The 27,297-nt window shown below is 36.4% G+C and overlaps 1 protein-coding gene across 1 annotated transcript in view; it reads right to left on the bottom strand.

Annotated features, from left to right (window-relative positions):
• Window positions 1-27,297, bottom strand: part of ROBO2 (roundabout guidance receptor 2) — a gene marked incomplete at both ends in the record, with an annotated part of 445,132 nt that overhangs the window by 400,512 nt on the left and 17,323 nt on the right. The window contains one exon of the mRNA XM_079549526.1: window positions 677-1,003. Within this exon, the coding sequence (XP_079405652.1) occupies window positions 677-1,003 (327 nt within the window). The remainder of the gene's footprint in view (window positions 1-676; window positions 1,004-27,297) is intronic.

Below are 27,297 nucleotides of genomic sequence, written 5' to 3'. Positions count from 1 at the left end.
GAGCTTGTTTGCTCTATGACTGTAACGAATGTGTTTGTTAACTCTACTGGAAGCATATCATGCATGCTGGGTGGTCTCTCTGAGAACTGTGACGACTTCTCTTTTAAGACAAAGAGAATCGATAAAGAATAAGAGTGCTCTGGAGGATATGAGAAATGGCCAACAATTTCACTTGCCACTCACATAATGAATGAGGCCTATATCAAGTTTATGATAGAGGAGCACACACTGAGGTTGCCAGCACTACAGAACATGAGACACCAAGAAGCTGTCTGTTCCTGTTGAGGTAACAGATGACTAAATAAAGAGAAACAGACAGTGCACCTTATATTAAATGATAGGTATTTTTCCACATTAGTTTCAGCATAACCAACTTTAGTCATAATTTAGAAATTAGATTATTCTTTAGAGGAAGATTAGCCTTTGTCCATGCTTGTGCCAATCATGATTATACACTGGCTAGAACTGTACTTCCATATAAATCACATTCTGTATTGTCACTGCTGCTGAATAAATGCATGTATAAATGCCTTGACTAAGAGATACAGCTGATGACAAAATGCCATCCTTATCTATGCTTATCTCTCAAACCACTCAATGTGTGCAAGTGCTGGATAGCAATATAAAAGCAACTGTAAAGTTTTATGCAGTGTTAATCATATAAAACTTTACTCACATGCCACTTCCAGAGATGCATTGCGACTCACAGCTTCTCCAAGATAGTTCCTTGCTACACAAACATAACTTCCTTCATCAGGTTTACTCCTGCGTCCATGCACAATACGTAAGAAAAATAAAGATCCGCTAGGCAGCAGCATACGGTGGGAGCGAGGATCATCTTTGTCAGTTTCCACTCGCTCTCCATCTTTGTACCATTCAATAGTAGGAGTTGGCCGTCCTTCAGCTTTACAGTTCAGGGTTGTTGGTTCTCCTTTAGAGACTATCACATCTGAAGGATGCTCAACAATCCGTGGTGGAAAGTCCTCTTGGCGGAGACGGGATCCTAGAGACAAAGAAAAGGGTGGAGTGAAGGATAATTTATTTCCACTTTTGGCTTCACAAAACATTCTCACAAATTAGCCTTTCAATGTCACCAAAGAGATTACAAAGAAAAAGACAATCTGTCCCCAAATTACATTGCTTGCTTGTTTGTTTGCTTTTTACCTGGTATCAGACTGTATCACAAACTTTCATAGCTAAAAACCTGAGTTTGTACTACAAACACATACTTCTGACTCAGGCATTAGCAAACCAATACCTTATGGAGACAAAACTTGCGGAAAATCTGTTACGCAACAACCATGACAAGATCTTTTCCTTGTTGCAATAATCTTTCTGTTTACATTAACTTACAGATTTCTGTGCCCTTCCAAATTTCACTCATGCTGACCTCCTATCTTTTCATCTGTCAGATTCAATCAGATTCAACATACAGATTTTTCCAAAAGCCCTATGTCTTACTACCTATTGGTTAACAATTTTTTACAATTATAATTGTATGCTTTCAGAGGAAAGGAATAGAGGTCCATTCTTCCATCTTTGGACTTAGTTTTGCTAACACTCTAGTCATTGGCATAGCAATAAGGTGCTATACCATTGTGGTACAAACTGACTCAGCAGCTACCGGATTCTGCTATCAGCATAGTAAAAGTATCATAATCCATACTGCAACTGTACACACACACACATGTAAAATTATACTCCAGCACAGATAGATATAGCACAGCTGAAAGAAGTATTTCATTCTACCATTTTACTGTCAAAAAGGCATTTAAAATCCATCAGGAGAATTTGCAGTTAAAAAGTATTCCTAGACTACAACTCTATATACAAAAATACTGAAATCACAAAGACTATAAATTTCACAGTACTAAAAGCCAAACGCTGAGACATATACATATATGTATATATATTTCTCTACATATCTACCAAATTAATTCCTTATTCTGTAGGAAAAAAAAAAAAAGCAACACCCATTAGTTGTGCGAAGAAATTCCCAACATTACAAGCAAGAACACCAAGACTAAAGTGTTTCTTAAATTTTAAAGAGACTTAAGACTGGCAGATCTGACTAAATTTTAATAAGCAGATGGTGAAAATAACAAAATTTGTAATAAGAAAATAAAAACCTAAAATATGAACTCATTTTATTACACATAAACATTTAGCAATAATCCTCAGAGTTTCAAGCAGTACATTCTAAAGAGAACCCTTTGAAAATGCCTTTCTCCAACAAAGGATTAAAGCTTCCACCTTATATAGCCCAATTCAAAGCCACAGCTCATAAAAGGACTAATTCTTCCTCTTCAGTACTGATGTATATCACAAAACTAATGTTTACCTCAGCCTATCTTTATTAAGTAATCTGTGCTCAAGAGAGGGCTGAGATGTGGGCAGCAAAGACTGTGCCCATCAACAAGGAGAGGCTTAGACTATATTTGGAGGGAGGGATCATACCATGCATCCCTGTGATGTCTGGGTGTACCTTCTGCTATTGACTACTGCAAGTCATTACTCTCAGCATGCATTTAAGAGAAGGGAAACGAGGCCAGATATAAGATGTTGCACTTGGGCTGGGGTAATCCCAGGTATTTATACAGACTAGGAGAAGAACTTGAGAAGCAGCCCTGCAGAGAAGGACTTGGGGGTCCTGGTAGACGAGAAGCTGGATATGAGCCAGCAGTGTGTGCCTGCAGCCTGGAAAACCAACTGTGTTCTGGGCTGCGTTAAAAAAGGGGTGGCCAGCAGGGAGAGGGAGTACTGCCCATCTGGAGTACTGTGTTCAGGCCTGGGGCCCCCAGCACAAGAAAGATGCAGAGCTCTTGGAACAAGTCCAGAGCAGGGCTAATAAGATGATCAGAGGACTGGAGCACCTCTCCTATGAGGAAAGGTTGAGGGACTTGTTCTCCAAGCTTGTTTAGCTTGGAGAAGAGAAGGCTCTGTGAAGACCTAAGCGAGCATATAAACAGGAGGGAGAACAACTGTATACGAGGGTGGATAGTGATAGGTGAATTCAAGGGAATGGTTTTAAACTGAGACAGAGAAGATTTAAGTTAGATATTAGGAGGAAGTTTTTCACTCAGAGGGTGGTGATGCACCACCCTGGAGGGGTGCCCCATCCCTGGAGGCAGTCAAAACTAGGCTGGATGTGTCTCCGGGCAGCCTGGTCTAATGTTTGGTGACCCTGCACATAGCAGGGGGGTTGACACTAGATGATCATTGTGGTTCTTTTCAACCCAGGCCATTCTATGATTCTATGAAAAAATAAACACATAATAAATCAACCATGGAGTAAAATCTGAACTGAGCACCAACAGTAATTCCAAACGGATATCCTTCTGAACACAGCCAAAAACCTGACTTTACTGGCTCTTTCTCGGGCACGCACAGTCACTGTCTACATGCCTGAAAATGACTGCTTCAGATGGTGTTTTCCTAGCTAAATTTTGATTCTTTCACTATGACTCCCCTGCCCCAGATACTGTTACAAATACCCCCTAAATTAGAAGAAACAGAAATATCATTAACCCCACGAACTAACAGACCAGAAAGTATTTATCTCCCATCTTCTGTAGTGAGAAGACACCATGATTTATCCAAGATGACAAGTTGATTCACTGAAGCAGGCTGTCTGTATTGGTATCCTGGACTATTCATGCAGTTTCCTCCTCAATTTTTCCCTCAAGGATTTCCAATACATTTATATCTCATGCATGCATACAGCATGTGAATAACCTCTAAATATAAGAGTCCCTAAGCAGTCATTACCATGATGGACAGTAACGATTTCAAATTAGTTGTTACACGCTGTTGGGCGAAAACACACCTTTGGAGAAGTCCTAAAATATCTACGATTGATTCAAAGCTGCATCTGTAAAAGGGAAAACATCAGCGCTACTCTGAATACAAATAGAGTACTCCAATAATCATTGTATGTTCAAGTTCACATATTCATTGCAAATGAGTGTTTACTGCACATCTCCAAAAGAGCAGATTTGAGTATATTCTATCGATTAATTCAGAGAGAAAGTTTTAGGCTTACATTTTTGCCTATTATTTCAGAGCTATAAAAGTCGCTATTAAGAAAAAGACAATCATACAAGAAAAAGGCAATGTACAAGTCTATTATAGTATTCTATCTTCAGTATCAATGTTTTATCGTTCATACTTGAGCAATAACAAGAAGCAGCAACAAAAGATAAAGCGTAACACATCTCTGTTCAGCTTGTTTTTTTCCCTGGGTTATATTTAAACCCTCAGCTCATATTTTATGAAGTTTGCAACAGAATTAAAACAAAAAAAGTCTTTCTGTGATTCTACTGCAATTCTAGCATCTGCCACAACATCAGATACTCTTGCATTAACTCTAATTCAAAAACAAGGAAAAGAACATATGAAATTATAAAAGAATTCGATGCAGTGACTTTCTATCTTGATGCTATCAAGCAAAAAAGCACAGAAAATTAATATATAATCTCATTCTCCTGTGGAACACTGCTGATCACACACCTTAGCAATGTGTGAGATTGTTTACACCTTTACCAGACAATGAAAACAATCCTAAGTCATCTTTTTTCTAGCTCAAACAAAACCAGCAATAATCTCATGGTTCTTCAACATTAGCTCAACATGATAGCCTTGAAGCAGTCCCTTGTTGGGGCTCCTGATTTTTATTTATTTATTTATTTGCTGGGACCTTGCTATAGCCAAAACCAAGGTACTATATCACACATTACATGTTCTTTCCCTCAAACAGCATTTTTTTTTTTTTTTTTTTTTATCCTTTTAATGGAGATAAGGTAAGGAGTGAAGCAGCATCTGCAGAGCAGCTTCTGATAACTACTCATTAAAAACCTATTCATAGAAATGATCCAGACTTTCAGAACATAGAGCTTTGGGACAGATGTGAAATGATGTACACTGTAGCAGTACAGTGAATGCTACTGCTGCCTCCACTATAGAAAATGTAACGTGCCTAAGGTTCTCATGGAGAATTTCATTACTAATGTAGGGGAATTTAAAATGTGACAGTCCTCAGTGAGCAAATCAGAACTACAGTAAATTATCAGGAGAAAACTGATGGAGCAATATCAATACACAGCTTCATCTCACATATTAATTTTCCTCCTTTACAAATCAAAAGATTTTCAGGTTTTTTTCTCCAAGTAAACAGGAAAGTAAGAATCCAATGTTAATTGTTTGCTCTTGTTTAACATCAGTTAATTCACCATTGCTCAACTTTAGTCTACAAGCCAGCAATGATTTAGGAGAAACAGATTATAAAGCTAATTCAGTTTAAAATAATAATAATAATTGCATTCAAAGCCATTTAGCTACTAGTAATGTTTATTTCAGTGAAGTAATAAAGAGTTTCCAATTATTGTCTGGGGAAAAAAAAAAAAAAAAAAAAAAAAAAAAAGAGTAAAATACTGAATGAGCAAAGTCTAGCATTTATCTTATTTCATTTTTGCCTTTACCAGTAGATAGAAATATTTATATTTAAACACAGACTTTTTTTATATCTCCTGGAGAATATATCTGAAATTCCTAAACATAATAAAATATAAGTTAGTCCAGTATTAAGAAAAAGAAAATAAAATATAAGTCATGAAATAAAGGTCAGGACACTGAATATACGAAGCCTAGTCCCATGCTGGAGCTGAGTGAGAGGAAGTTCCTGGAGGAAACAGTCACAAAAAGGCTAAAGAAAGCTCTAGTTGCTAGATGTACAGATGCTATACTTCCACTGAAACACATTTACCACCCAATATCCCTTCCTCTCTTATGACTTTGTGTATTTGCATACTTCCTAATCAAACTCATGGGAAGAAAGGAAAAAGTGAGGAGAGGTGACAAAAATAGACAAAAATATTCTGGAATGCAGATCATACTACAGGTTTCTGAAGACACTACTCTGATGTGTTGTACAAGAACTGAAAATCACCTTCAAGAAAACTCATCTGAAAACAGTAAAAGATTACATCACTCATTCTTTTTGACCCAAAGATCAACACTATTGTTGTTCTGATTAATTCAATTTCTCATAATCAGCAACAAGTCTTAAAGATTTGTTATACGTTATTTTGACTCCTTCATAAATTTACTCAGAGATCCAATATACCATATAGGAACAGCTACACCAATGGCATATAAACACAATACCTTTTATTTTCAATTTATCATGTTTGAGTCTGTATGCAAATAAGCCTAAATAAATTAGAACAAACACATTTTATCAAATATCAAATACATTGATTTACTATAGAGACACAACAGTAAGCAGGCAAGAAAACTGAGTCAATATTTTACCTTTTTTGCCACACTTACATAAAGGGTAATGAGGTGAGTGGGTGTGATATATACACAGAAAAAAGCATTTGGCAATTCACCTTCTAGTTCTCCCATGCCACTGTCTTTCAAATTTCAAGGAAAACCATTTTCATTTATAGCACTTCACGCTCTTCTGGTTTTAATTTATTAGCTTCACATCAAGACCAAAATTTGACTTCACCTATTTAACCCTATTCTCTACATAAGCAGTGGTCTGTCATACAGGAAAAGCAACAATACAGATTAAGTTCCTAGTGATTTCACTCATTTCTAAAGTAAATCAGCAAGATGTTCGTGGCTATAGAGCTAATAGGGATTAATAAAAAAGCACAGAATATCCACCCAAAAGGCAATGATTTCATTGTAACTGCTGAGCAATTATGTATACATATATATAATATCAGTTAATATGTTAATAAATGTTAGTATTGTGATATAGCATTTCATAATATAGATTGCAGAATTGCCTGCAAGAGTCTCCTCAGTACTCTCCCTCTACCTTTCTACATTTACCCTTTCCTGTCAACAATATCCTCCACCATTCTGCCATTTCATACTCCATTTATTTGCAACCCTCATCTCTTATATTCTACTACCAGACTGACTACGAACTGAAAAGCTCTTCCTAAATTGATCTCTAAGGCAACTGCTCCTTTTATACTTTCTGAAGACTCCTTTTTTTTTTTATTAATTTTTTCTTTCTTTTGATTTGTTTAGAATTTTGAAGACGTATACCTCCTTAGAAAGAAACATGGGATACAATTTTCAATAGCAAGAGTAACAGTTGCTTAACACTATGTATACCACACTACCTACTTACTCAGATATCTTACTATTCCATACTATATGGAGTACTTAGTATTCTGCCCCCCTACTGTTCTTACATTGCTGATAACACACTTGCAGATAGCCTTAAAATACAGTTATCCATAGCCTTCTACTGTACAAATACTGACTTTTGAATGCATTCCTTGCAAGACTTTTGCCAAAAAACACACTTCCACAGATGGTGCAGAACATTTATTTAGCAATAAAATAAGCTGCAAAGCCAACAGAAAAATAATATTGTCCTATAACAAAGTAATAGACACAGGCAAGAAAAGGCCTGAACATACTGAACAATTTCACTAAGAAGACAGCTCCAAAGATGTACTTTCAATGTTCAAGGAACTTTTTTTTCTGTCCTCTAGTCCTGGGTACTTTTTGTGCAGTAAATAGGAAAAGCAGATAAACAAACAAAAAAAGCCTTGAAATTCAGTTAGTAAAATCACAACTGTAAGAATGATGTATTTTATGGACATGATTCAACAACCTCTGCTGAATGTTTTCTAGGCTGTGTAGAATCTGTCATGTGGCCATTGACTGAGTTCCTCATTCCTCATGTAGACACTTAACACTTTTGTAGGATATAACACAAAGCTTGAAAACAGACGCTCCTGAAGCTACTTTGTTAAATCTACTGAAGGACAGTTACTGTTCATTTTCCTGCTACTTCAGAGGCCTTGTTCCACTTAGGAAGTACTTAGCGGACACATTTATTACACATATCTGTTAGAAATAATGATTGTGTTGCTTTCACTACCCTTTAAACCACGGACTTGACTGAAAGCAAGCAGAGATTTTGAAAAGAGATCCAGTCAGTCACATCCTAGTTTGAACAAAAGATAACGTAAAAAGAATTCAAGATAGTGAGAAAACTCAACTGGAGTACAGGCAAGCATCAAGCTGATTATCCTAGATGCATTCCTCTAGGCAAAGTGACATTTCAAAGATTTATATTTTACAATCTCTCCTCCTCCCCTGAGACTTGGCAGATGGAACCAGATCTCAACAATATGACTGCTTCCCAGGTAAGTTTTTCGTTCAAAGCTGTGTCAGCAATGACAAGGTCCTCCAAAAGCTTTTCTTAGAGCAAAATTAATCCATTAACCAACACATCATAGCTTCCCCAGGACACATATCTGCAGATAAGCCACCTTCCTGTAGTGCATGTCTGCCAAGAAGAACAGGCAACATTGAACAGGCAGATCAATAACTGTCATTAAAAATATTGGACCAAATCTTATTGCAAGTCTGATACTATTAAGTTCCTGTGGTATAAAGCTGTGACTTTGCTAAGAGAGCTGTAATCAATTTTAATAAAAAAAAAAACAAAAACAAAACAAAACAAACAAAAAAAACCACTGCAAACATAAAATTGACTTTTTATTTTTGCTGTTTATATATGGACAATAATCCAATACAACAGCATAATCACCCTATTCTTCGTACGAAATTATTTCAAAGGAAACATTCTAAAATTGTTCCTCAGACTTAATGCAAATTTACTGTAATTCACTTCTCTTCAAATTTCTTCTTTCTCACACACCAACATATGAATGGTACATTTCAGCTTCTGGGAACATTCAACTGCCTTGCAGGTTGGAAATCAAAATAGCACAATGTAAAAGTAGAACAATTCAGCGCAGTTTTTAATACCATGAATTGTATCTTGATTAAAAGGTTTCCTAATGGACTATTTCTCAAATCCTTTGAGCTACCTAAGAGCTACCTCCCTTCCTTTTCATGCAGAACTTTTATTCAGAACTGTATTACTATTGACCAGATAAATACATTAGCTACATTCTCTCAATACTTTACTTTGTAATATTTTCACAGGGTCTTACCTACTCCTTAAAAATCACTGCATTCTATGACACTGCATGTTATGGGTGTGAGATTCTCATGAGCGTTTATGAGAGGAGTGAATAGGATCACAATATCCCTGAAAAACGGCATATTGACTTGCAGGCAAATGAATCACTTTTTCCCAGGTGAAAAGAGATGTTATAAATACAAGACACTGCTTCAATGTGGAAAGAAAATTGATTTGGCTGTTGCAAAGCAGTCTGGTTTAGAGTTCAGTTATCTCCCATAGGCACATTCCCTGGAAGAAGCTAACAGAAAACTACATACTTAATTGAAAAACAAACAAACAACAACCATCACCATATTCTTATGCATAGTTTTTCTTTCCCCCCAAAAAAGAAACTTCTGGCTTTTGAAATAAAAATCGGTGTTCAGCTTCAAGTGTGGATTTCACTGGCTCTGAAAAATGAGATGATAAGAATTGTGTCTTAAAAGAAAAAGGAAAATACTAACCAAGAAAACAAAACAAAAAACAAACAAACAAACAAACAAAAAAAAACCATGAAAAGAGAAATACTTCCAATTACGAAAAGCAGAAATAATAAAAAGGTTTATGTGAATATATGTATATACACATAGCATACATATACAAAGACAAGTAATGCATAGATGTGTGAAATGTGCAAATATACACATACATACACATGCTAGATTACCTCCAGAGGTCTCTGCCTGTCCAAATTATTCTGTTGTACATAAACAAAATGTAACAAAATCACTGAACAAACAAAAGTTTTTTTCCACACTTTTCATCCAGTAGTGCTCAATCAAAACAGCTCTTCCCTAGGGAGCCTTTCAGAATCATTCAAGAATCAAATAAAGTTAAGCAGGACCAACTCCACCAAGCATCTTTTACGTCTTTCCCAGTTCAAAGAAGGAACAGAAAAACAATAGACACAGTTTATAGACATCACAGAAATGTTTTTATTATACAGCTAGCACACTATCACTACAGCAATGAGGAACTACTTTTTACTAGGCAAAGGAAAGCTTTTAATATTCCAATATTCCTGCACACCATTATTAAAAACAAATAAAAACAAACAAAAAACCCCCACTTATTTAGGAGCAACTAAATTTCTTGTTTTTGCACAGAGGGATTGATAACCACAGGTATCAGAATATCAGAATAGGATACAATTGCCACAGAGTAAGAGTGAAATCAAAGTAACTTTACAAATAAAACATTACACAAAGTTCACAAAAGTCAAAGAAGTTGTTCCTCCAATAAGCAGTTTCAACACATCTTCAAAAAGTCTTTAAAAAAACAAACAAACAAACAAACAAACAAACAAACAAAAAAAAAACAGAATAATTTGATCTTTAATTTTGGGATAAATATTTTGAAACAGAAGCCAACATTTCCTCAATGTTGCACCATTATAAATAATCACGAAGTTTTTTGTGTGCTTTTAATTCTGATTAATAACTAATCATCTTTCTACAGCACAACTGTAAAAAATTTTGATCAAATTTTTAGATAGGCTTGACAGTTCTGACATCATCATTCACAGAAGACAATACATACAGCTAATTCAGGCAAGAAAACTTACCTTCTGATTTCTTTATCCTCACAATCATAAAAATCTCTTTGAGATCATTAACACTTTCCCGCACTCCGAAATGCAGAAGTCTGAAATATTTCACAGCTAGATTAAAAGCCTGCAGTCGAGCAAGGACAGATATGTCAAGGTATCTAAGATGATAAGAGTTTTGTGAATGGAAAGCAATAAAAAAAAGCAAAAGTTTGGTCTACCCAGGATACAACAAAGATATCTTCACATAGTATACATACTACAGCTTGGAAAAATCCTTCTTAAGTTAAAAGTTGGAAACCAGATATTAAAGAAGATCAGAGGCAGTCCAGGCTGTAGCAACCATGCCCTGGCTGAATATGTGACCCCAAGGAATACAAGACTGGCAAAGAGCAATCAGAAGCCTGAAAATCAGGAGAGAGAATTTCCAGCTGTTCAAGAAATTCTTGGGTGAGATCCCCTAGGAAGTTTTCCTTAGGGAAAAGGGAACGGAACAGAGCTGGCAACACTTTAAGGATGCTCTTTTGAGAGCACAAGAGCTCTCTGTCCTGCAGCATAAAAAATCAAAGAAGGCAAGAAACGAGCATGGCCAAGCAAGGACCTGCTGTTCAAACTGAGATAAGAAGGAAACATACAGCAGTGAAAGCAGGAACACATGGCCTGGGAAGCATACAAGGACACTTTCTGGAAGTGCAGAGATGGGATCAGGAAAGCCAAGGCACAGTTGGACCTGTACTTGGTGAGTGATGTAAAAAGTAACAAGCAGGGATTCAACAGGTACATTGGTCAGAAGAAACAGGTCAAGGAGAGTGTACCTCCTCTAATAACTGAGAAAGGAGAAATGGCAACAACAGATACAGAGAAAGCTCTGGAACTAAACAAGTTTTTAGCCTCACTGTTCACTGGCAGTCAGGCTTCCCACATCTCTCACATCACTGAACATCCAGGTGGAGACTGGGGTTGCAATGTCCCTCCTACTGTAAGAAAAGAGCAAGTCCGAGATCATCTGATGAGGTTGAACTGTACAACTCTATGGGGCCAAATGACATGCATCCAAGTGCTGAAGGAAATGGCTGATGTAGTTGCCAAGCCATTCTCTATCATATTCAGAAAGTCATGGCTATCAGCTGAGGTTTGTGGTGACTGGATAAAAACAAACATCACTCCAATTTCTAGGAAAGGGAGAAAGGAAGACCCAGAAACTACAGCCCAGTAAGCCTCAACTCTGTGAATGGAACATAACTTCCTGGAAAATGTTAAGGCACACACAAGATAAAGAAGTAATCCAAGACATCCAGCAAGGCTTCACCTAGGGCAGATTGTGCTTGACCAATGCGGTGGCCTTCTATGATGGAGTGACAGCATCAGCAGACAGAGGAAGAGCAACTGATGTCATCTACCTGAACTTGTGCAAAATCTTTTGTGGTCCCACACCACATCCTTACCTCCAAATTATACAAATATGGATTTGAAGGCTGGACTATTCAGAGGATAACAAATTGGTTAGATGGACCTACCCAGGGGGTTGCTGTCAATGGTTCTATGCCCTTGTGGAGGCTGGTGACAAGTGGTGCCCATCAGGGATTAGTCTTGGGACTAGTGCTCTTCTACATTTTTATCAGTGACCTAGACAGTGGGATTGAGTGCACTCTCAGCAAGTTTGCTGATGACACAAAGCTCAATGGTGCATTTGACACAATAGAAGAAAGGGATGTCATCCAGAGGGACCTGGATAGGCTTGAGAAGCAAGCCTATGTGAACCTACTGAGGTTCAACAAGGCCAAGGACAAGGTGTGTCCCTTGGTTCAGACCAGTGTATATGTACAGACTAGAAGAAGAGCTCATTTTGAGAGCAGCCCTGCACAGAAGGACTTGGAGGTCCTGGTAGACAGAAAGCTTGACCAGACCCCAGCAGCCCGTAAGGCCAACTGCGTCTTGGGTGGTATCAAAAGAGGAACAGCCAGCAGGGAGAAGAATGTGGCTTTTTTTCTTCTACTTTGCATACATAAAGCCTCATCTGGACTTCTGCATCCAGGCCTCAAGCTTCCAATAAAAGAAAGACATGGAGCCATTGGAGAGTGTCCAGAAGAGGGCCACTAAGTGCTCAGGGGGCTGGAGCACCTCTCTTATGAAGAAAGGCAGAAGGAGCTGGGCTTATTCAGCCCGGAGAAAGGAAGGCTGTGAGGAGAACTCACTGTGGTCTTACAGTACTTAAAGGGAGCAGGAGGAAGACCAATTTTTTATCTATAGTGATAAGACAAGGGAGAATGGTTCTAAACTAAAAGAGCAGTGATTTAGATTAGATATTAGGAGGATATTTGGAGGAAATACCAGGTGTTGTGCACCCGGAGTGCATTAAAAAGTGTGTCAAGCACGTAGAGGGAGATGATCATCCCCCTCTACTCTGCCCTGATGAGGTTATATTTAGACATGTCCGGTTTTGGTCTCCCCAGTAGATTCCACCATATGAGGCTGTAACCATGGACATTTCAATAACTATTTTCAAGAAATATAACAATCTCTGTCTAGACAAACTAACAAAAGAAAATCCCACTTTTAAACACCCTGGTGAGTGAACTCCAGTCAACATTCAAAATTCCACCCGAACACCAACACACCATCCTGCTTCACAGAATGGGGCAAAAAATAGAAGAAAAGCAAGACGACTTATGGATGGAGATAAGGACAGCTAACCTGGAGCAAAAAAAAGCTGTGCACACAAGCAAAGCAAAAAAGGAGTTAATTCACTATTTCCATGAGTAGCAAGATGTACAGGCACTTCCTGGGAAGCAGGTACACTGTACCCTAAAATTTGCTTGGGAAGATCAATACCATAATCATAAATATACCTTTTGTACTCTTTATCTTCCTTTCTACAGGCTTTTATTGCTGAGCATGTCATATGGTATGGAACATCCCTTTGACAAATTTGTGTCAGATTCCTGGCTAAGATGTCAACATCTTGCTCACTATACTCTACTACTTTCTTTGCTTAGAGATAAAATCAAATTTTTCAGAAAACTTTTTTTATATATTTAAAATAATAACAACAATTATCTCAGTATCATTTACCTATAGAACACAAGATGCATTAAAATAAGTGTACATACAGAAAATTGTAAGTATGCAAATATACCAATTACAGAAAGAAATACACATGCTCTCAACCACACAACTATACGCAGCCACATTCTAAATACGACAAATTAAGAACTCAAACATAAATAATCTTTTCTTCCACAAAATTACTTTGTGGTGAATTGAATTCCTGCAGAACTGACAGGTATGATGCAAGACATTTTTGTAGATATCCTTGGCACTTAGGATTCTATAAGAAGAAGAGCAACAAGCTTTTTTTACCAAATATTTTTTCAATGAGAATTTAATACAAATTCAGGTATTTAGCTACAAATTATATATTTGATACAAATATCTCATACTTTTTACTTATTAGTAGTAACCAAGTAACTTTGATGTTATGCAGAGTTTACTAGGTGAAACGGAATCAAAGCTTCACTGCAGTCTCGGAAAACAAAATATTTAAGGCAACAAAGAAAAACAAGTTGAAGGTTGACACCATACAAAAACTAGCATCAAGATCCAACAGTGTTTGAATTGTCTGTGAGTAGTGTAATACAACCTTACTGCATCAATACTTGTGGTAGGGAATAAAGACCAGTGAAGTACTCTGTTGTATTTTACTATACATAGTTGTATTTTTTATTATCTTGCTTTTAGTTCCAGTTAAAGTCAATAACTTTACAATCTCATTTTTTTTCAGTAACTATCAAACAGTTTTTTTCTATCACAATTTTCCCTATCCAGTGAAAAAAAACACATTTATGTTGTCATTACACTTTTCTAAGTTTAAATAAATATATATCTTCTACAGTACTGCTTAAGTAAGAGAAATGCACTTAGAAGCCAACCGGTCTGTCATGTGTCACCAGCTAATTTTGCAAATCTGAAGACACACCACTTAGCAGATGTTTCAGGTATACCACTTTTCTTCTACACAACTTTTTCTACCAGAGATCTTGTACATGCAAACACACTTGCAAGCTTTCTTCTCTTTTTTTCCTCCTCCTCTCAACAAGGGTCTGCCTCTCACCATTAATGTCATACCTTGGCCATAAAACTAAATGCTATTCAACTACATAAAATAGAATATATACAGTACCTTATTATAACTGTGAGAAGGAGGCTTATTACTATATGCTAGAGATTGATGTCTTGTAGCAATGAAGACAGGGTTTCAAACAACTATATTGCTGGATTTATGAAGAAAAGGTTATTGCAAAACAAAGCCCAATAAATTTCATTTATGTCAAAAGCAGTGGCAAGTTTGAGGAAACTGATACAGGTCTAGTGCCTAACAGCCAACTGTAACTAGCTCAGCTAAGGAAAGATTTCCATTTCTTGGCTCAATAACAAATCCTCAAGCAGAAAGGGGCTAGTAGGGTGAGATTTTTCCCAATGTAAGTAACTTAATGAATGAAGTACTAATTAACATTATGGCATTGATAAATGGAGAGAGAGATTAGGGATGTACTCGATATTCAGGCCTTCCCAGATGGACTGTCAAAGCCACATTAATTCCTATCTCATTGGAGCATCTGCTTCTCCCATAATCCACTGCCCCTTGGTACAAACAACACAAACTGTTGTGACTCAATTCGATTTATATCAATCTAATTTCTTTTAATCCAATTTGTATTCCAATCTACTACCTTCTAATCACTTAAATCTTCAGCCTCCATCTGGTAAATTTTCCTCAGAATTAACCGAGCAGATGCCTCTGCAATTGTCTTCCACAGTCAGGCTAATCATGCCCTCACAGTGGCCTACAGAGCACACTGAATAGGTACGTGACTTACAGCACTGCCCTTCTTATTACAAACATGGCGATGCAGGAAGGCCATTTTGTCTATCATTAATTGGTTAATTTGCATAACACTGCCAGGGAAAGATGCCTAGGAAACAAAAGCCAAGAGTAAAAAGCTTCATGAAGGCAGCACTACATTGCTCATCATTTGTCACATGGCCATTATGCTTTGAGCCATCTACTGTTTGAGGTAACAAATATGGAGGTAGGTTATAGCAAAATACACAACAAACATCTATATGCAATATTGGATTGCAGGTGTTCCCTCATTACTGTTACTAAACTTGCAGAGAGAAGAAGAACTACCCAAAATTCCAAGAAAAATTTCTGATACTAAGAAAATTAAGAAGTACATTGTTCTGACAGACCCCAAAAGTTTTCTGTCTCAAGGGAATTAACTTTTACACATACATAATTAAATACACAAATAGAGCAATATTTGGTGACGAACAAAAGCTAGCTTAAGCTTTCTCCAAAACTCTTGCCACAGTAAGGGCCAAAGGCTATATATACTGCTAACGGGATGAGAAAAGGAGTTAAGAACAAAGGTAACTCTCTTAGCCAAGGACCTAAAGTAAAAGGCAGAAGAACTAGTACTCCTTTAAATTCAGTTGCCTTGCTAAGAATACATTTCCAGGAAGCCGATGGTAGGCTCATTACAAAGGACATATCACTATCCGTATGTTCACATCATCAAAGACAAAATGTTTCTACACTTATCATTCAAAATCCTAGAAGGCAGAAGCACAAGTATTGAACGTGCTGCTCCTGTTTCCAAAGCAACGTTAAGTGAAAAAAAAAAAACACAAAAACAATGAACATTTCAGCAGGTGCTCAAAAAGTATAAGGAAAGCACAAGGGGGAAAAAAAGAAAAAAAGACCACAGGCTGGGCAAGCAGAGGAAACACAAGATGAGCGGGAAGAAAGAGAAGGAAAGAAAACTTCCTATGACACTTACTCAAGTGAGCTGCACCACGAGCTACATTCCCTGCTGGCCTACAAGCACATACATAAAAACAACCATTAAACAACAGCCTACAGTTTCACAGAGAGAACAGTGAGCGCCCTTTTCCCACTCCATCTTCTACATGAAATTTGTAGCTCCACATTTGCCAGAAGAATATCTATCAGATGACTGTGGAAGGTTCAGTCTCAAATCTTCATCTTGCAGATACACTGAGTCATTCAGATTTTCAGTAGCTGAAAGATGGGCTTACTGGGATGCTTTAAGTAGTTTGGTACTGTTTCCCCCCCACACCTCAGTCTTTTACATCTACCCCTGATTAAAAGATTTCATTTTTCAGCTAAGAGTGAACCTAGTGACTTTCTCATTACCTGTGGATAGCAAAGTGTACAACATATCCAAGACAGAAGATGCTAGAGAAGGAAACGGAGAGTGTGCTTGGCTAAGGAGAGAGTGGAGTGGGCAGTCTTCCTTCCCCTCCTACAAGCTGTCACGTCCTTCTGTGCACACCCCCTCTCCCTCATTCCTGCTAAAAACCTTCCTCTGTGCGCCTGCCATGACAGGTGGTCCAGATTTTCACTTAGAAAATCTGGCCACCCTATGTTTGCAACACCTCCCTGCTTAGTATCATCTGTGAATTTAATTAGCATGCAGTTTACCCACTTGTTCAGATTATTAACGAAGATGTTAAACATGACACAACCCAAATAAAAAGATCCCTGTGGCCTCCCTTTACATCAGTTTATTGCTATCTATTGCAAACCTTTATTTATAGCCTTCAGCCACACATGAGCACGATATCCAAGGAAAATCACTACTTTTTTAGCTAAAAGATTGTGACGCACTCTGTACAGTTGAACAGTACTTACTTGTCCCTGTCAAAGCCCTAGTTCTCATCTAACGTAGGTGTTGTTTTATCAATGTAAGTAAGAAAAGCATTATCTGAGATTATTTATTGACTATTTATGTCTTCTAAATCTTTCTTCAGGAGAAAAAAAAAAACCAAAAAATTCACCTCAAAATATTTTCATTGAACATAACTGTAAATAACACCTTTGCAGGCTCCCACTGTCTTTTTCAGCTTAAAAGCAGGACAACTCTGGAGTTCCCTTACTGACTGCCACAGCATTTTATGAAGCGGACATCCTGATCCTCTAAAGTAATACCATGATTCAACGGAAGGATATAATAAAAACTAACTACAACAGATTTCTCCCCATAACCAAAGATATCTTTAATCAAGTATGACAGAGCGTAATTAGATTAAGCAGAGGTTAAAATAAACTTCTGTCTAAAAATTAAGTTTACTTTGAAGTAAAAGAGAAATTCAGTTCTCAAACAGAAGCATGCTACTTTAGCTTAATGACTGACAGCATTCTCACTAAGTTCTTAACAGCTCCTGAACATAACTATACATACTATGCTACCATACTATATGTTCATACAAAGAGATGAAAAGGAACATAATTTAATTGAAAGACATCATTTCAACCAATATAGTAAGAAACAGAAACCTAGGACAGAGAAAGAGTATACATCATTACAAGAATACTCCAAAAAATAACGAAAGTAAGCTTTACATTCCAATACAGATTTCAAGTCAGCTTGTTCTTAGATAGATCCACACTTATCTCTAAAATGGTAACACGTTCATCAAGATTCTTTAAGACAAAGATCACTTTTATAAAAAAAAAAAAAAAAAGGCATTTACAAGCTCCCAGCTGCACAAAAAAAATAGTACCATTTTTATTAGCTATTTAAAAAGCAAAGGACTGCATACACACAAGATTTGTATACCTAGTGAATAGATAAGCACAAAATGTGTTTAATTCTGACATGAATTAAACATAGTTTTTAAGGTCAGTAGAAGCTGGATGAATCATTAATACAGGCCTCTCCAATGACTACATGATAAACCTAACTAACTGCCAGGTAAGACATCTGATTTTACAGATTGTCTCAAACATAGTGAATCCACTCTACAATCAGTGATGCATGAGCGGAAGTTTTTTTCTTCTACTTCAGATTACTCAAACTGCTGATTATTTTCAAGATTCAAGTGTCTATCAGCTATTTGAAAACTGTTACAAGCAAACCTGACTTCTACTCTAAGTGTCAGTTATCGCATTTTTAAAGTGTGTTTTACACACTGTAAAAGACTTCAAGAACTGACACTGCTGCTCCGAACCAACCTGGCCAAAACACAGCAGATATTCACAAAGAGAAGAAGGGCAGTGTACCTAGTCATTAACGAGTCAAAAAACTATGTGGTATCAATGCCACATCTGCTAGCTCCTTTACACCACAGGAACAGTTGGTGTGATGCACTATTAAGAGCAGGGAGGAATGTAACAAAAGTGTTTGCAGGTGGCAGGGGTCACTGAGGGATGCTATAAAAGAAAGAGAGGGTCAAGTTATTATCTAGAATGCATCCACGGGGCACAGTCATCTTTTAAATCAGTTTTTATAATAGCCATGCCTGTATTGATTTAATAATATCTTTGTGCTACAGATTCACTCAGCATACTATGGAGAGCTACATCAAAGATCAAGCTGTGAGACCAGGTCTTTTAAGTGTTTTATTAGCCTAACTGCATATGGTAGAAGTATTTGTCATCTGATCACCAGGTGTTTCAACTACAAGTTTTGGGCTGTTTGGTGGTGTTTTGTTTGTCGGTTCTTTGAGGCCCCTGAAGAAAATTATTTACTGTAAACCACACAAACATGACAAATGAAATATCTACAGATCAGCAAACGCAGCAACTCTTATAAACATGCACGGAGAATAACAGTCCTCTCACCTTGCCCAAACAGTTAGCTGATTCTGATTTGTCACTATTAATATCACTGCAGCTACTGCTTACTCAAAGGAAGGAGAAATCAGCACCACACTGTCCATGGGAAGCTGTTCCTAATCTGGCCCCCTTGCCACTTGCAAATCAGTTGACAAAAGCCTAGTTGCAGTATATTGGTACCCGCTACTGACTGCCTTTTCCTACCTCCTGCCTCCCCCCAAGAAAGACAAGGAGGAAGAACTACAGTTCAAAAGGCCACAAACAATAAGGGGCATTTTAAGTGTTAAGGTCGGGTTGTATATTTCATGGTGGGGGAGCCTGAAGTAAACCAGTTACAAGTTAACAGTAACCCCAGAAAGGAAGTTACTTAATATTCATGGTGACAGAAAAGAAGAAAGGATTAATCGTGTGGAATTAGCATTTTCATTGAGGAGCTTGGTTGAGTCTTGTGTTCTACTTTGAGAGGAAGAGAGCTGCTTCACACCAGTACTTTACATCTCTCATTTATCGAAACGTTGCAGCTTGCTTCCAACCATCATTAGCTGATGAATAATGAAAGACTCCTTTACTTTCACTTCATGCAATCATGCAGCTCCCTTGCTCTTTCAAAGCTTGAATGTGCGTTCTGAACCTATTTTTTTTTTTTTAATGCATATGGGATAAAGAAATGTATTTAATTAAATTTCAATTCTATTGAGGCCAAATGGTCTCTATTGAAAGGGCACCACCTCGTATTTTCACCTCATACTCACAGTACTGTAATGCCACTGTGCACTATTAGCTCTCTTAAATTGTGTCATATTTGTTAATTTCAAAGCTTCCTTTATACTACACAGTAATTGTTAAAAAGACATCACTGCAGTTACCTAGCTTAGGGAAGAACATTGTAAAAGTTAAATGAGACAACTACAACATGCAGATATTATTAATAATTATTGTTATAATGTAAAAGTACAAGTTCTGTACCAGTAACATACATCTTTTAATGTAGCTGCTTTACAGTCACTTGCAAAATTATGGGTTTTTCAAATTATTTTCTCCAAATATTTTTCCCCAATTCCTCTCTTTCTGTGCTCTGCTCCAAACTTCCTCTCATCAGCTATCAAGTACTAGATTTGGCCTTTTTAATTAAACCTATTAAAAAAAATTAGATCAAAATGCTATTTTTCCCCATTGCAAGTAGCCTGCTGATTAGTACTGCAGCTTGGGATTCTTAATGGAGTCAGATCTTTCCAGAATTTGAACCCTCTGAAACTTGCAACGCCATAAAAGACCCTAAGTACATCATCCAGTTATGATCATGCTTAGAGAGAGTGGAAAACAAGGCAAATTCACTGCAGTTTTACAAAGCTGGGTGAGCAGTTCCCAAGCAGCTGCAGGTGGTCAGGTTACATAATGAAGTACACACACTGATCAAACATTCCATATTTTATTTGCGTAGCTACAGGTGTTGATCATAATCAGGAAAAAAAAATAAATAAAAAAAAAATCAACCCATGAAGTTGGGTCTAGAAAAAGAAACAAAATCTCACTCCCTTCCTTTTCTCTCACAATAATCATGGCAAATTTAACCACTGCTTTGCATACTTTTCCTGTTCCTCATGCTTTGAAGCACGCTTTTTCATGATCTTCATTTTCTTCAGTTTGTCAGTCCCCTGACCATTGCAATAAAACATTGTTCTTAGAATTAAATACCCAAAATATAGTGCCTAAAATGTTTCATGATATAATGGATTTGTATACATACATACATACATATCAATTAAGAATTACTACGTATTTTTTTCCACTATCTATTTAGCGTTTTCATCCACTAGCTGCAAAGTGGCATCCAGCTTTGTTCGGTTCACTTTAAAATGACTTTTACAGCAGATACTTTCTCTTACTTTACCAAACAAATGGTTCCACACTGAATGCAAGACTAAAATTTCATGTGCAATTCCAGTTCACTTAAAATCTGAATTCGTTTTCTACCCTATCTTAGTGTAAAATTATCCATTTAAGATTATCTCTAAAAAGAACATTTTCACCCAAACCACATTCACACATATCTAACATTAGTCTTTACTTCTTACGGCTGTTGTTACTGAAAGGAAGTGATATAAAACCAGCCTGCAGAACATGCTCTTTCAAAGAAAAATTGATAACTGTGATTTTCAAAGGCTATGTTAAATTGTAAGAGAAAAGGTAAAATTGTGCCCTAAAATTGCACGTGTTTTGTTTCTCCATCTAACAACAGCAAAAAAGTATTTTATGTTCCTTAGTAATCAAAGTATCATTTTTCTTCTGCTATAGAAATATGACTTCCTTGATATTTTACTTTGCTTTTGAGTTCTCTCCTGGAAGTATTTTCATGCTCAAACTGGCATTAGATACTGTTTTCATTAATCCTGTTTTTGTTCAAGCTCAACATTTGCTCACAAAGTGTTGAAAAAGAATAGTATTAAATTCTCATGTTTTTTACATAGCACCATATGCATCATGCATGCAGATTTGCCTTCAGATGGATCAGAGTAATAAGAAATCTTGTCACATCCAAACAGGAAATCAAATACAAGGATAGCTAAACACAGTAGGAGCTACAAAATAGTGTCCTCTATTTCTGTCACCATTTTGTTCTCCCAGTGGATGGCAAGACACTTGCTTGGATACTAGGCTGATCAAATTCTTTTCAAACCAAATTCATTTTGTCAGGGTACATATGCCATTCCAGCACGCATATACAGTCACACATGTTCCTGAACACATGACATATGAGTTGAACTCCACATTCTGTCACCAGCCTGCTGCATAACAGGTATTTCAATCAACCTTTACCTCATTTTTTTCCTATTTTTTAAAATGTAGATGTTTTGCAAACAAGTTGTGCCAACATTTTGCTACATACTCATGAAACCTATATACAATAAATAGTATTTTCATCTTAATAAGGTACCTATCCTGCATGCACAGATGGCTTAGAACAGTCTGTGGCTAACACTACTCTGTTCCTACTATGCCACTGCCCATTTAAAGCTAATATTTAGCTATGAGCTCTTAGTCTACTGTATTTGATCTTTACCCTCTGTCATCTTGGAATGCCTGGAAGTTTTGTGTTTCTAGAACCATAGAGGAGCAATTTCACTTCACCAGGATTTGTTTCTAACATTCCTTTAATCACAAAATAAAAGTAAGGTTTCATAATTTCAAACTAATTTTACATATTTTCCGTGGAATTTCCCACACTACTAGCTTTTACTAATGCAATACCATAAACAACTAGTACCTTCCAAAAAGGATTTTTTTCCAAAAAAATCCATGCAATAACTGTCTATTCATTATCTTTATTTTTTATATTATTTATACACATATGTAGACAAAACACACATGTTTCCTCACTGGTTGAACAAGATTTTCTGTTTCCTAAAAGGCCAAAAGAAGATTAGCAGCCACACTTTGTCAGAGGAGGCTTAAATACAGATCAGGCCTTTGTTCTATGTTGTAAACACAGTTGTTGCAATATGAGATGCCACATCTTCCCTGTATACTGGAAATCACGGAATCATATAATTGTTTGGGTTGGTTGGGATCTTAAAGATCACCTTAGCTCCAACTCATCAGTTGTGGACAGAGGCACATTCCACTTGATCAGGACTAGGCTGATCCAGCTTGGCCTTGAACATCTTCAGGGTCAGGGCACCCACAGCTTCTCTGGGTAACCTCTCCATCTTTCTTGCAAGCCCTATGAGTTCGCTCCAGAGCCTTCTCTTCTCTAGGCTGAACAATCCCAACCTTCTCAGCCTGAGAAAAATCATCAGCAGTATCCATAATGAAGTATTCATGGAAACTGCAATATATATTTACTTATAGAATAATACATTGCCTTCTTATGATCTTTTTCTGAAAAATCAAATGCTGCCTTACCACCTGAATGCTATTCCTCAAATAAAACAGTCACCTAATTAAGTTTGAATCATCCTTGACATTAAACAAGTTGATTAAAAATAAAAAAAGACCGTCAGCAGAGATGACCCTTTAAAGAAAGGTAAAACTCAGCAAATGCACTGGTTGCACAGCAAACACATGAATATGCCACAGAAGTTGAAGTAAAGTACTGCTCATTTGGTGAAATCCTTTTTAATGGTAAAATGAAGACAGTCATTTGACAGAACATTATAGCCAAAAGCAAGCTATTATTTTATAAATTTTAAGTAGAACGACATTTTTCACACACACACACACACACACACAAAACATATGATTAGATTTCTATCAAATTGAACCCTCATCAACACTGGTCTAACTCTTTATTAACAAGATTGAACTCAGAAGGCTCACACCTACAGCTCATAGTCTGCATTTGAAACATTACAACACAGTCTTTCATGCTGCTTTTTTGCTCATTCGCCTTCCCCTGAACATCCCTATAATCCTTCTGTGCTCCTCAACAGCTCTATAGTTCCAACTTCTCTCCCCATGTCAGCACCAACCTTTTCTTCTTTGTAACCTGTTCAGTGGGCAAGATGTACTGACAACAAAATCACGGGCTGTTTTTTGTAACATCTATACAAATGATGCACCCACTTTCTTAAGAGTTTTTTTCATCAGAGATGAGCCCTTACTAGCAAGATAAATTGGCATGTAAAGCCTCTACCAAAGCCCGCCCCATCAGTATTAAACAATTTTAATTTATAATTGCATAAAGTGTATTTTCAACTAGAAAATATTTTTAAAAAAACAACAAATCACATCTTTGATTATACTTGGGCTATCAGGTCTATGTATCTCTGTATGAGAGTATTTATAGACTTGGATCTGATCTTACAGAGAACATCTTAGTGTTCTTAATGAACATCCAGGCTCTCACTTCTTAAATTGGAAGTGTAACTGTGAACTATATAAGATACTACTTTGTTGATTATTTTTAAAAGCCAACAAACAACAATAATTAGAAAAATGTTACTGCTGCAACAGTCAAATAAGGAGCAACTGGATCGCAGTTCAGTGCATGTTTCAACCATTTTCAACTCAACTGATTGCCTCAAGGAACTTCAACTGCTGCTGCACTTACAAGATCAATGCTACTAATTGTGAGGAAAATTATTCTGAACAGCACAGACCCTCCTATTAACGATGCCTGCCAGAAGAAAGTCAGTTTATCAACTACCCTGAAGGTTAACATCAAAATCAAGTGCAATAACCTCAAATGATTATATTACTAAGTTTGCAGGCAACATTACTTCAGTAGGGAAAAAAAGGTAATAATTCAGAATTACCGGCATTTTTAAACTTATTTTGGTTCTCTGTTTAATCAGTGCCAAATTTATTCTTGGTATTTGATATTCTTTAATTTGACCACAGCAACAATAAATAAATAAATATAGTGATTCCTTCAGATTTGTCAGTAGCCTTTAGTAATACCAAGCAACAGAAATGTTCTACAGACAGATATCAGCAAATACTTCAGGAAATTGTTTGTTGGAATGATTTTGTTGCTTCTACTCAGAAAGACATCAAAAAGCAAAGAGAAAATAATTTGGGGGTTAAAAAACAGTTGGCTAATTTCACAGAAGAAATTAATCACTAAGACAGCACCTCAGGAAGTCAATAAGCCTCAAAGAAGCTTAGAAGCTGGGAATGATTTAAATATCCAAAATGCATTGTTTATCTTCAATGAGACAAAATAAAAGTGGATAGATTGGTGTGATCCAGTTTGGCTTAATGAACTTTCTGTATTTAGTCATCCACATTAACAACCACAAACTTTCTTCATTTTGAAGTAATTTGAAAGCTACAAAAGAAATGTCTATCTGTAAATCTCTGCAAATATTTCATGAGAACAGCATGAATAATTTGTGAAGCCAAAGCAACAGAATAAATACGCTGAAAGGCTAAAATATACTTAGTTTTAAATGACATATGTTTCGACTAGTTTTTAGTATGATATTTGCTCAGATCATAGTCTGGTTGTCACAGTAATAGCTTCATCATTCTATGTATGAAAACCACTTCTTAATTGACTGTTCATTTTCATCTTGGATCCAGCTAAAACAGTATTCTCTGTTACAAATAAAATATTACTTGTAGGAAATAGAAAAGTAGAATGTCTCACTTAGTAACTACTTCTAGTAGTTTTTTTATTTAGTAACTTACTATTATACATAGGTGTATATATAAATATGTAAAAAACAGTACATTTTAGAAAGCGTAAGTATTACTTTCTACTCTATTAACCAAAACCTGGACTGTTCCACCTAGAAGAGCAAGTCAAATATTGCTTAAAATCTGCTTCTACCCTCTGCAACAAGTTGCATTTGAAATGTTGATCAGCGTGGCTCGCCTTGTTATAAGATCTGCAGCTGATGTGACAAGAAAGCAAGGGAAGAAACCAGAGGCAACAATCACGGTTGGATTTTTTGCATTTTGTGTGTGTGTGTGCGCATGTGTGTGCTTATTTGCTTTTAACTTTTTGATATCTACATGATTTCTTCCTACAAAGTTTGTGTTCTGAAAAGACCAGAATGCTTTCAGGGGAAAAAAAAAAAAAAAAAAAAAAAAAAAAAGCAGATTAATAAAGGAGATCTATCAGTTCTGTGCACCTCCCGACTATAAACAGAGAAAACAGCACTCAGAGGCAGACTGACTGTGCTGTCACCAAGCTTTTTCGAAGTTCGGTGGGGATTTTTATTTTTCCCACTTGGACTTCATAATTGGCCTCCACGCAGGAAGGTGACTGGTTGTTTACAGAATAGAAACAAAACAGGAGTAACAAAACAATCAAATAAGCAAACAAACAAGTAAAACAAACAAATTCACATACTGAAATACTATTTCCTAGATTAAGCTAAAAGAAAGCCTAAGAAAAATAAGAATTAGTGCATTTTTCTCCCTTAATTTCACAAAGCTAATTTTCAATCATTTTTGTTGGTTTTAAAGGAAATCCCAAAGAATAGTTTTTTTAGCATTCTTTGCATTATCACTTGAAGAATATCTATTTTTTACTGACTCCAGTAATAGGATCTACCTTAATGCATATAAAAATGAGGTAGCAGAGCAACCAACTACAGAAGTTGCCATCAAAGTGTACAGTTTGCCTGTCATGTCAATAGACTGCATTTTATTCTGACTTCCATTTACTGAGAAACTGGCAAACAGCAATAAAAGCTCAACGACAAAATATGAGAACAGTATCCAATTAGATTTACAACTAAGTATTATAAAAAAAAAAAAAAAAAGTGTTCAGGACAAGTAGGTAGAACAATTCCTTAATCAACAACTCACTTTCCATTCCTTCCGTGCGCCTGCTTAAATGAGACATCTTCATTAATAAACCCTCTGTGTAAAGTTAATCCCTTTTAGCTACTTAAGGCTGAGAACAGCTCACATCTCCCTTTCCTGCCAACAAATTCTACAGATGATACAGTGAAAGATGAGATGCATGTTTTATTAAAACTGCTTATCTAAGAAAATTTACCACAAAATTCCATCTACTATCACTGGAAATCCCAGTAGCTACGTAGTATGAATCACAACATATTCCATACTTCAGACATCTGTTATCAAAAAAAAAATCCACATTTTCAAACATATACTTAAATTTGACCTCAAATTTTCATATATTTACTCAGATTTAAAACCTGTATATTGTTATATAAAATCCTCTATGTACACCTATGTAGTTTTTCTGATTCCTGTATAGATGCATGTCTGTATGTACTACAAAAATGAATCAAACAATTCTATGCAATGTATTTTTCAAGTTCTTAGTTTAAAAAGACATATGATAAACTGATGAAAATTTCACAAATTATTTTTCAAAACCTATTATTTTATATAGGCAAAACACAAACATACAATATCAACAGGAAATAATATTGCAATATCTTCTGAATTTGAGAAAATTGTTTGTTCCCTGATGAACTCAGAGATATAAATATATGCAATTTGACAGCTTTTCTATTTGGAGGTTACTTATCTTCTTGAAACCAGAAGAGAGCAAACAAATAGAAGTCAATACCCCTACCATCTTCCTGATTTTTTTCCCCAATTCCAGTTTTCTCAATATCCCTGTGACAATCTTTTTCTTGTATAAGAATACAGGTTTTGGGGAAACATTTTATC

This window comes from Tetrao urogallus (assembly GCF_951394365.1).
Source record: "Tetrao urogallus genome assembly, chromosome: 1".
Classification (NCBI taxonomy): Eukaryota; Metazoa; Chordata; class Aves; order Galliformes; family Phasianidae; genus Tetrao; species Tetrao urogallus.
Note: the sequence above shows the minus strand (reverse complement) of the source record. Positions and strands in the feature narration are given on the sequence as shown.